An 11,452-nucleotide genomic window follows, 5' to 3' on the forward strand; every position below is an offset into this window, starting at 1 on the left:
GCCATTGTAACATTAATGTCCCTCACATTTCTTCCTATGCTATTTTCCAGAAATTGCGGGAAGGTGGTGAATGTTCCTCATACCCCTCCTTCCATGGATCCAACCATTTTCATTTAAAAAATCACCCTCGATAGGAAGAACAATAATTTTTGCAGTTCATATTTATGCACAAGTAAATTATTTCTTATATATTTTCTCCAATGATATGTTAAAAATGTATCAAAACATGCTCTGATAGACAGTGTATTGCTTTCTACTAGCATTAATTGAAAAATATTTGTAAAATTAATTTAAAACTTACTTTTCTTATGAAAGCTATGAAAAAAGTAGGCATGAATCAAATTGTCCTACAAGTGGCCATTGATGAGATTTTACATAAATTCCAAATTGACAGACATGATTCTGATGCCTTTTTTTCATTGGTTACATGGGAGTCCCACCCTGATTAGAAAAATAAGTTATTAAATTCTGATAAATTGGTGATAATAAAGACTAGAGATATATATCTAAATTCAATCTCTCGGTGTATTTTCCAGAAAAATTATGTATTTTAAATATAGTGCACTAGAGCACATGCCATTGAAATTTTACATGTCTGGTATATGCTCTAATCCTTGGAATATGTCCCATACTTGTTATAAAAGTTTCTTATAAAAACCAATAAACATCATTATTATTGTTTCATTAAAACTGGTTTGTTTCTTGTCTCACCATAAACTCTCTTAGTTTCAGGTATGGAATGAAGTGAGCACTCCATCTGAGGATGGAGCTGGTGATGCTGGAGACAATGAGGTGAGGGGTGGACAGGGAGGGTGCACTGCCAGCAGACTGAGGCTCGTACATGTCCCCTCGAGACAACACAGGCGTGTCTGGGTGTTATCTTATCCACATTGGGGAGAGCAGGGTTGCCCTATTGGACCATCTCACTTCCTAGGTAAGATTCATTTTAAAATCAGTAAATGTAAAATTGTCTTTGCTTTGTTCAACTAAACTCACACAAGCACCAGTGATGTGGTGTGTTGATGTCAAACTTCTGGATCTTCGTTGAAATTTTGTCCAAAGGAATCTTTAGGGCATCTAAAATACTTAAAAAATCGTAGGGAATAAATAATCTTTTTCTTACCCTATTTTGTTTTTAGTTTTGATTGCTAACAGAAATTCATAATCACTATGGCTATTTGACTAACATCAGAACTTCCAGTATATTTTTCTTTGAGATGCATCTGTAGCTAACCATCATGCTAAGTAGAACTACGAATATAACAGCCGTTATAATTTGGGATAAGTTGTCTGAATTAAAATTACTTGTGATAATTTTTTAACTTTCAGTTTCTGCTTTAGGCTCTTGGTTTTCATTGCATCAAGAATGCAACCATTATGGATGTGAAATAGTAGTTTTATAACTGCCTCCTATGTCTTTATATAGATAGTTATGATTAAATTTTTAATTACCTTGGCCAAGTAAAATCATCCTCTTTCAGTAGTCATGACTCGATGATTATCCTTGAGCACTAGTGAAAAGAAAAAGATAACTACTGTAAACAGTTCATTGCTAGCAATTTAAATTTGTAATCAACTAAATGTGAAGCCTAAAATTTTGAACTTTTTTCTTTTGTAAAGTTATGCTTAAAATTGTCATAAGACACAGTGGATGTTATAATTTTTAATTTAAATATCTGGTGCCAAATTACCGACATATATAGTAACTGACGTGATAACAATAAAATTGTGTATGGAAAACTTGGCTTAATATACAGCAAGCAAACCATGGAACTGACTAAACCACACTGGCAAAGTAGAAAAAGACTTCCCTTAAAAGAGAATATTTCACTTGTTCAGATCCCATCAATTGCCTAATATTTAGTAAATATTGCCATTTAGTACTAAAGCTAAGTTCATCTTGAATGTCAACGTCTGCTGACAAATCTAATCAACTTGGCTCTCTAAATGCAATTCCAATTTATTTACATTTTTATGTTAAACAAATAAATGGAAACTTGGGCTCTGTATTCAACTGTTTATATAGTCCCTGTGTTACATGACATAATTGGTCTACTGTATGACTTTTTTAGAAGTGATATTTATTTTCTTTGAATGTTTAGACACCTCTCCTTTTAGGTAAATTTATCTGAGATTGTCATTCCTTTCAACAGGGTTTCTTGAGGAACTCAACTCTGTGAGGCAGCAATCTGCTTTGGAGACTGGTGATTGTGGAGGCACTGGAAAGGAGAATATTTCCACAACATTAGTGCTTTGTGGTGCTGGAGCTGGGCGGACTGGTGTTCTTCTTCTTTGCGACATACTGCTCTACTCCCTTGATTACTGTCAGGTATATTTACTTTGTTTTGTATCATTAAATTTAGTATAAACTGAGACCTAGCTCTCATTCTCTGGAATTTACATTTCCACACCATTGACTCCATGATCCTCTAACATCCCAGTGCACTTTCATAATTTTCACACTTGTAAAATTTCAGTTTCCCCACTATTCAAGGTAATTGACAAAAAGGAAGCTACCTGATGGTATACCATTCATTACCTGCAAGTTTTGAATTATATTGTGATCATTATAAACTTGAACAACATTGGAATCATAGTTACATTTACATGACAAATATTTAATTTTTAAAATGTAACTACATGTATCATCATTAGTATTTCAGACCAATTACTGGTAGAACTTGTCTTTTGCTGGGGTTACATTTCTTATAACTCTCGAAAAGGTAAAACTTCAAAAGAAAAGTAATGAGTAATATAGGACTTGTTCCAAACATAGTTGAAAACGATTACAATGCAATCTTTTTCCTTCATGGAGCACTTCAAATGGGCAAAATGAATGTGAGGAAACATAATGAAATGGTTCAGAAAAACTGTACAGAAAACAAAGTTGATTTTAAAATTTCATATTATAATTGGTACAAAGATGGTACTTTTCAAATTCACTGGGGCGAAAATTGCTCATATTTGTCCCTTCTAGTTGCAGAAATTCCAGAAATATTAATTTTTTATGTATTCCAAACGATTAAGTACGAGAGTAGGCTGAAAAGTAATGCACACGTTTGTAGAACATGAACAAAATTACCTTCAGAAGCATGCCAGGTGGCACGTGGAAATTACATTCCGACCTCAATGAGCATGCGCATGTTTGAGGTCGTTGTATCCATCCAGTGTATTTCGAGAAGCGGAAGTATGGAGACATGTTCTAGTGCTATGTCAACATGAGTTAAACAGTGCGCTCAAACTTTGAGCTGAAAAAGGAACTCGTACTTGTTTATGGTGACGGTCTAATAAATTTTAACTTCCTCCTATTCATTTTGCCAACATAATGTTTTTAGGTTGTTATTTCTGAATTTAGATTTTCAAGCTGTAATTGATTAATATCTTTTTTCTGCAGGAATTGGATGTAGCTCGTATACTAGGACAGTTGAGACGCCAGCGCATGCACCTTGTACAAACAGTGGCTCAATATCGGTTTGTCCATACTCTTCTTCTTCACTACCTCAAGCATTCAAGATTAATTTAAGGCACTTCAGTCTTATTGTGACCAATAAGAATAATTTGAAGTGTAGGTGTCCTCTATCCTCCAAGATTATGGAGTTACCATAATTATCTTCTTGGAGTAGCCTCTTTAATTGAGAATGTAGGTCAATGCCACCAACCATGAAGGTTTCTGCACTGAAGCTCAAAAATGTTATTTCTACCTATGGTTGTAAATATGGCAGGGAGAGTTATCTATATAGAATATCTCATTCTATGAAATAGTTATTTATCTATGTTTTGATGAAGATGGCATGGCTTGTAAAAGTAGCTGCAAAGTTTTGGAGATTTTACTGCAGAGTTGTTGGTGAAATACCCTTGATTAATACTTGCTATCACTGAGTCCATCAAAAGCCAGTTATTCCAGTGCATTGATACTGGAAATAGAAGTAAAGTGAAAAGGTATACTATATACCGAAAGTGGACATCTACCTGGTATATGTTCATATATGTGAACCCAATGGTGCCACTGGAAGAAACACTGATTTCTCACAAGGTGAATCTCCAAATATTTATAAAAGAATAATTCTAGACACTTTAAGTTAAGGGCACTGTAGAGTAAGGACCTAAAGAAATGTGTATACTACGATTTCCCACTCAGACTTCCCCTATCATTATTTTTAAATGAAGGATACTAAAGCTGTATATCCAACTTCTTCAGTACGCAATTTTTAACCTGGCAGTGTAATGATTAATGTGAATCCTCATAAAATTGCTTAAGATGTTGACACTTACAGCTCTGCCTGAAGTATTTTTGTAAAGAATTTTGCCTGTTGAATTAGGACTAATTATTCAAATCTCATTTTATAAATGAGATCAACTGCCTTTCCCTTATCTGAGCTTGAGTTATCAGGCAAAGGATATAGCATTTTAGGATGTTCTCATTTGGAGAATTTATTTTTCTAAATATTTATGCTGATGTTGGAATAAAATTTCTATTTTCTCTATTCAAACGTAAAAAAGATTTATTTTTGCCACTTTGGAAATAATTTTTACTTCCTATGGAATCAAAAATTAGCCTTCAGTGAAGATATATAATGCCCTGAAGCCAAAAGTGAATTAATTTTATTAATAATTCAAGTGGAATTAAAAGTGCTTGCAAAATATTTTTGCTGCTCAATATTATGATGGGAGAATATATTACTGCAACTAAGTGAGATATTCATCCATTATCCTTATATTTCTTGCCATTGTTATCAAAATTTTGATGCTTGTGACAGAAATGTTCGTAATAAATGAATATTTTATCTCTATTAACTGACGAACCCGGTGATATGTGCCAAAATGATATTTTGTTGCAGCCAGAGGACTTTTGTGTATACTAAACAAAAGCAGTATTTTTAGTTATTATGCATGATATATAAAAAGTAATTGATTTGTGAATTTTAATACACATGATAATTGTATATTGCATAGTTGATTGAGTTAAACAAACCTAAATGGAAATTCAGGTTTCTCAAGATGATATGATGTATATTTTATTTCATGGAAGTTCTATCCATTGAAGTTGGTAGAATTTGTATAATTGTTTTTTGTAGCATGTGAGAATCTTTTCGATGAAATGCTGTGCTAGTCTTTTGATAATTTTATTTTTAGTATGTATTTTGATACATGTAAAATAATAATGAAAAAACAAGAGAAATGCTACACTTTCGGGGACTGCCTGCAAGATACTTTATGGAATCCAGTCTATCCTTGAATGAAAGAAGTTAAATAATGTATCATGGAACACTTACTTTGGCCTATTTCTGAATTGTGATCTTTTTACTCACTATATAATCCATCCCACCATTTATATTAATTGCAATAATTCAGAAATTTGCCTCTACTTGTGCTTCCTCCATTTGAGGAAAGGATACTTGATATATCAGTGTGGATGCTCCAAGCATGTTTATCCTGTAAAATCTCGGGGATTCATTCACTTAGGAAATTTCATCATCACTATGCTTACGCATTTGTTCATGAAGTTATAAACTGATGCAGTGTGTAAGGTATTATAATATGCCCTTGTGGAATGTTTAACAGAAAACCATTTCACAGTCACCTTTAAAAGCTGCACGCTTTCAGTGAAGTAGTGCTTAAGATCAGTTGTCCCCTTAAGACTACCCCTTTCACCCTTTTCCCTAACGATTGTTATTTGTATTAATCAGACAAAAGTATTTATTTAAAGATTTTAATGCTTTTGAAATCATCGCTGATATATTAAGTGGACAAAGCCCACTTAATATTTCACAGTAGTTACAGAGTTCCATGTGGGTGTGTTTTGATTAGACATCCTTCAAAACATTTGAGCTTGCAAGGCACTTGCCTTACATGTTACATTGAAGTTTACAAAGGAGTACATATCATTTTGACCACTTTTCATAATTACAGCTTCCTGTATATTGTGCATTCCTGCAACCACAATGTTCATTTAAAATAGTTAATATAACTTCCTAATACACAGTGACCCAAGCTAAAAAACTGGTACTTCACTCGGTCTTAATCACTCTTCATCTACTGCATTGTGAATGCTGAAATTTTCATGAGTGAGTCTCTAGGTTACAAGTTGCCTTAAACATGTGCTCCTAACAGCACCAGTAGCCTTATTTGGAATACCTTTAGCATCACTTTTGCAAGGTACAGATGTGAAATATATACATATTTAATGAGTGCTTAATATAGTTTTACCTTATTTTGATGAACAATTGAATCCTATTGCTGTTTGAATTGAAGCTAGTCTTTTTAAAGCCCTTAAGTGGTGTAAATATTCCCTTGAATGTAGATGTTTTCATTTGTATTTACTTCTACCAATTTGCAAATGCATTTTCATGTATAACAAAAGTTTCACTGAACAATAAACAACTGGTTTAATGTTGTTTTAATGCATGCTTTTTATTACACCTGCTTTGTGAACACAACTTGGCAAACACCATCCAAATTACTTTAAAAAAGAGGGGGCTTATTGCTTTAGTATTAATCATGAAATGTATTTCTCAGAAAATAATTCGCTTTAATTCCATCACACCCCCAAAAACAACACATTAAATTACAAAAATGCATTTTTCTAACTTTCTGTAAAGATCATCCATGGAAGACAATAAATATATGCCAAATCAACTGCTTGCCCGCAAGAGATTGATTTCCTCTACCAAAATGAGATCAAACCAAATACTTGACTATGTATCCACATAAAACATGTTATCCTGTGAATGAAATATCACATCCAGAACATTTGGAATCACCCTCTTTTGTGCGGAGGGCAAGATTTCTTCATGATGATCCAGGAGGTGGATAGAAAGTCCTTGGTGGAGGCACATTGTGAGAATAGAATGCCGGAGGCGGTTGGTTCAGCGGGAAGGGGGGTGCAAACTGAGAGAAGGGTGGAGCACCCGGGTGGTGCCCATTGCTCCCTGAGCCGCCACCCACACTTGTTCCTTGTGTGACCGTCATGTTTGGTGGGGGCGCTGAGAAATTCATTGGCGGAGGAACTGTGAAGGAAGATGTTGGGGGGGAGGAAGTATGGTGAAACTTAGGTGGAGGAGCACCTGTGAAGTGGGGGGGTGGAGCCCCCTGTGTTGCTAAGGTTTCCATGGCTACAGAAGATGATGAAAGGGTAGTTGGTCCTTTGCTGTCCAGCTGAGTTATCGCAACTGGCATCTCGGCTAAATCACTTTGGACCTTCTGTGAATGCTTCTTTGAATCCTTTACTTTGGCCAATTTCACAGGTACTCCTAAGGAAAAAATAATTGGTAAATATATCAAAATGGATGAAATATATTCCAAAAGAAACATTGGGGTTTTAACAAAATTTTACCTCAATTTAATACATGTTTTAGGCAGTCAATGCACAATTCTTGTTATTTCCACTTAGCTTACTTTATGTTAGGAAAATGGATCTTACCAAAAACAGACATTGAGAAGTTATATAACCTGAGTCTAGATCTCTTCAAGAAATATATGCCATAACTTGGGACATACCATTTATTGTCGGCAATGTTGGTGATATTAGGAGTACATTTCTTCATTTATCACCTACAAAACTTACACCCACCTATAGGAAATGGCCTAAACAGGCCATGAGTAATTGCATGAATATTGATTCACATTTCAAAAGTATTCTCAGCAAGTATCTCTCTACAATACAGGAACTTAATTTTGGCAGCAGAAAGCTTAGAGTCCAGCAAACACTTTCTTTCATCAAACAGACTACATGCAGGATAATTAATTTTTCATCATTATTATTCAGTACCATATGGAGTTGCCAACCTGATGAAGCTGGAGAAACAGCTTTGATGGGCTGAGCAGACTCCCTTATCAATGGAATGGCTGTGGATGCTTTTGGAGTGGTTGGAAGAGGTCCAGGGGTGTTTGAGGAAGAGGTTGAGGTAGAATTGGTGGTCAGGACGGAGGGAGTTACCCCAACTAAACTTACGCCCTGGATTCCGCCCCCTACAGAGGGATGAGGGGCAGGAGGGGGGGGAGGGGAGTCGGCTGTTGGATCCGTCTGAGGTTGAGAGTACAAATCCAGCACCTGGTGGCATATATCTGCAAAGGACATAAATATTTACAAGGATTCCAAAAACTATTGAAAACACTTAAAAGGCAACAAATGCAGGGAAGTAACAATAGAGGATACACAAATATTGGTTTCAAAATATCATTGTTTACACCAGAACACTACCAATCACGAAAAATATATTTTCCAAGAGTTTGGAAAGTTTTTTAATACCTGGAATTGGAGTTGGCTCTGATTTATAATAAAATACTAGTTTATTATCTTTCAAAACCACTAAAAATTTGAACATCACTTTAAATGAATTACAATAAGTAGAGTAAAAATTACTCTGATGTATTCATAAATAGTTGCTTAGTAGTTCATATCTTGTGGTTATAACCACATAATTAATTTGAAAGAAAACAATCATCTAAACCTTAATTTACCCAAAAGGGCGGCAGTGTACAGAAATCAAACTCCCTTGTCAGCTAAAGAGGTTGTTTGAAACTTCATGATAATAACCATACACAGCCAATGTAATACAGCGTGCGATAAAGGAATGAATTTTCACAATTTCCAGTAGATATTGTTAAGATTGAATTCCAAAGAAATAAAGCAAATGAAACAAAAAAAACAAGGATTAAAATGGAGATCACACTATCTTAGGCCACAAGGCTCTGTATGAAAAGATAATATGCATAGTGAATTCACCTTATGTAAAATACAATACTTATGTTCTTTCAAATTCTATCATGCTGTAGATTAATGCACAGTATTTTGTTAATAAGCGACAATCATAAGAGTCCTAAGTACCTGGCTATTGGATTGAATGATATACCCAAAAACTTATCTGTTTCTTTGACAGTGCAACCATTCAAACTTTCATTGAATACCAATAAGCAGCATGAACAACATTCCTACATTAATTTACAATCCCATGTATTTAATAAAATTTGTCAGAAAAACATGCCATGTTTCCCTTAAATAACACTTAACAAGCCTAATTGGTTAAGCTAGCATATTACAGAATTAATAGAGAATTCTTTTGTTTCAGAACTATGTATCAGAGCCTCTTTTTTGGATTATACAATTCATTTTTTAAACATATCTCATAAAAACAAGTGGACCATGAAAATGTTTTAAGAATGGAAACAATCATCCCTACTGACCAAATCATAACATAAAATAACAGGCATTTAAATTTTGTTGGAAGATCAAGGCATTAACACTACATTAGAATGTCACTATAAACAGTTAATTTTTATCCATGTCCTGGTGGTTATTATTTTATACAATGCAATAAACTTAACATTTAACAAGATCTTAATTTTTATTAAATCTTCCATCACAGCTGTTATTTGATTTTGGTCATATTAACGGCTATAAATAATATAACATAAGTCACTTAATTAATCAAGGAAATGATTTTTTGCATTACTGAAAACGTACCTTCCAAAAGATCCATGGTCACTCCCTCCAAAACCATGTCCCACCAGCGCAGATGACGGGGTGTTCGTCCAACCCAGTCAGTGGCCTCAAACTTACTCAATTTGCCAGCTAAGTATATTAGGGCCACTGCTATTACCTCTGGCTCCCATTGCAAGCAGAGAGTAGTGCAGAGGCTATAATATATATAATTGCCATTACTATATTTTTAAGTATAAGGAATCTAAATACATAATAAGTTGTTTTTCCGCAGATTCCCTCGTTCAATGTAACCGCCCATGAAAGTTAACAACTTGAAGACAAGAACAATCTCGAATAAAATAGAACACCAGACATGAATGAATAAACTCGGGCGAAAATAATAAGGATGGCCAGTGAATAATAACGGAAAATCAGTATTTTTAACACTGGAAACTTTAATCCAAAATGCCACAGCTTATTAAAACATATCTTACGCGCTAATTTCTAATATTAAGATAAAGGCCATGAAGTTTAATTTAATGTATTTATTTAAGATAAAATATGCTTTAACCTACCTGTCATTGACAAACGTCCAGGCCATTTGCACCATTTTTTGGAGTCTGTTTTTGTCACCTAAAAGTTTTCAACACATTAGGTCATATATTTCTTAAACGATGAACCTTTATAACATGCTATCAACGGTTTATCACCCTTACATGCTGGCAGAACAGATGCGTAAATTCATCTTCAACAATTACCTTTTAGACACTTGGCATATTTCAGGAGATAATTGTACGGATGTTCTACTTGTAGGTCGAACTTAATAGTTTGAAGAAGTATTCTTTCAAGTGTCATAACTTCCTCCTGCAGAGTACAAACGTCACGCGAAATATTGTCATTCGTTGGATGTAAAACTTATACTCATTCCACAAAATATTGAATAGATATACGAACAATAACTGACTTACCTTAGGGTCGTCTCCAAATTGAAGAAACTTTTGATCAGTCAATAGGCTTCGTGCAGTTTTTATTATATCTTTACACTTCTTGGGTGTTTCTTCTACTTTCCCAGCAAGAAAGAGACAGCAGCAAGCAGTTACCTAAATGAATTAACCTTTAAGTGTAAATCTTAAAAATAAATAGCATAGCTGTTGTAAAAACACTGAGAACTCACATATCTAGGAAAGCTTCTAAAAGAATGAAACATATAAAAACGATGGAAGTAAACCACACCAGTCGCCATTGTATTACAGCCTAAATCCATTTTCGTCCCCGTATCAATTATAAATCTGGCACCCTCCTTCCTATACCGGTTTTCTGTCTCAAAATCAATTCCATCGAGGATTGATGGCGTAGTTTTTAAATCGCGTTTGTCGTAATACCAGCACGGCATTTTGGTTATCCAAGTTAATAACCAGTTAAATGACTACTTTAAAAGGAAATGCACGAAAACCTCAGGTATACCATTGAAACCACGTAAATTTAACTTCATAATCATGATGTTGAGAGCCAAATTCACATTTCAACTAATTTCCAATACTTCATTCTAATGGAAAAACAAGTCGAAAAAATAAATATCGTCAGTAGCAACTTGTTATTTGAGGCACGCGAAGGATCTAATTTTGAAAGTAAGACATTTGAACGATGGAATAAAATGAAAACAACATTCCCTTATTGAACAAAAAAATACAATAACCACCTAAACAACTTTTGCTAACGTTGTCATTTAGTTCTAGTGGCCATATTGTTCAACAAGATTTGAGTAACGATAAAAGCCAGCAGTCGAGTATGAGAAGTTCAGCAGATTACTCCTCTAAACAATTATGGAAATCTGAATTTGGAAAATGTACATATTTTAGAATTCATTTTAAAACTTAAATATAAAATAAAGAATTAATAAAACTCTATGCACCGAAATAAAATGAGTATGAAAACTATAGCCCAAATTATAACATGAGGTTCTAATTATGAAAAATATAGTAGAACTTTGCATTTCATAAAAATATGAAGCAGGCCATATAGTAATATATT

At 34.2% G+C, this 11,452-nt stretch overlaps 2 protein-coding genes across 3 annotated transcripts in view; one reads left to right on the forward strand and one right to left on the reverse strand.

The window, feature by feature from the left end:
* Pez (protein tyrosine phosphatase non-receptor pez) overlaps positions 1-6,401 on the forward strand; it is a 54,382-nt gene extending 47,981 nt beyond the window's left edge. The window contains exons 20-22 of the mRNA XM_071583594.1: positions 727-934; positions 2,154-2,329; positions 3,395-6,401. Of these exons, the coding sequence (XP_071439695.1) occupies positions 727-934; positions 2,154-2,329; positions 3,395-3,523 (513 nt within the window). The 3' untranslated portion in view covers positions 3,524-6,401. The remainder of the gene's footprint in view (positions 1-726; positions 935-2,153; positions 2,330-3,394) is intronic.
* On the reverse strand, positions 5,695-11,151 carry CycK (cyclin K). 2 transcript variants are annotated; one of them, XM_071583527.1, is made up of 7 exons: positions 10,596-11,151; positions 10,390-10,521; positions 10,180-10,285; positions 9,997-10,054; positions 9,464-9,636; positions 7,786-8,064; positions 5,695-7,250 (listed from the first exon to the last, which is right to left on the reverse strand). In XM_071583527.1, exons 1-7 carry the CDS (start codon positions 10,812-10,814, stop codon positions 6,790-6,792), a joined length of 1,428 nt encoding a protein of 475 aa, XP_071439628.1. In that variant the 5' UTR covers positions 10,815-11,151; the 3' UTR covers positions 5,695-6,789. The 2 variants fall into 2 exon arrangements, with proteins under 2 accessions (XP_071439628.1, XP_071439629.1); XM_071583528.1 differs by having other exon boundaries at positions 10,655-10,679.
* Positions 11,152-11,452: the final 301 nt, after the last annotated feature.

This window comes from Hetaerina americana, unplaced genomic scaffold, assembly GCF_022747635.1.
Source record: "Hetaerina americana unplaced genomic scaffold, ioHetAmer1.1.p SCAF_14, whole genome shotgun sequence".
NCBI classification, from domain to species: Eukaryota; Metazoa; Arthropoda; class Insecta; order Odonata; family Calopterygidae; genus Hetaerina; species Hetaerina americana.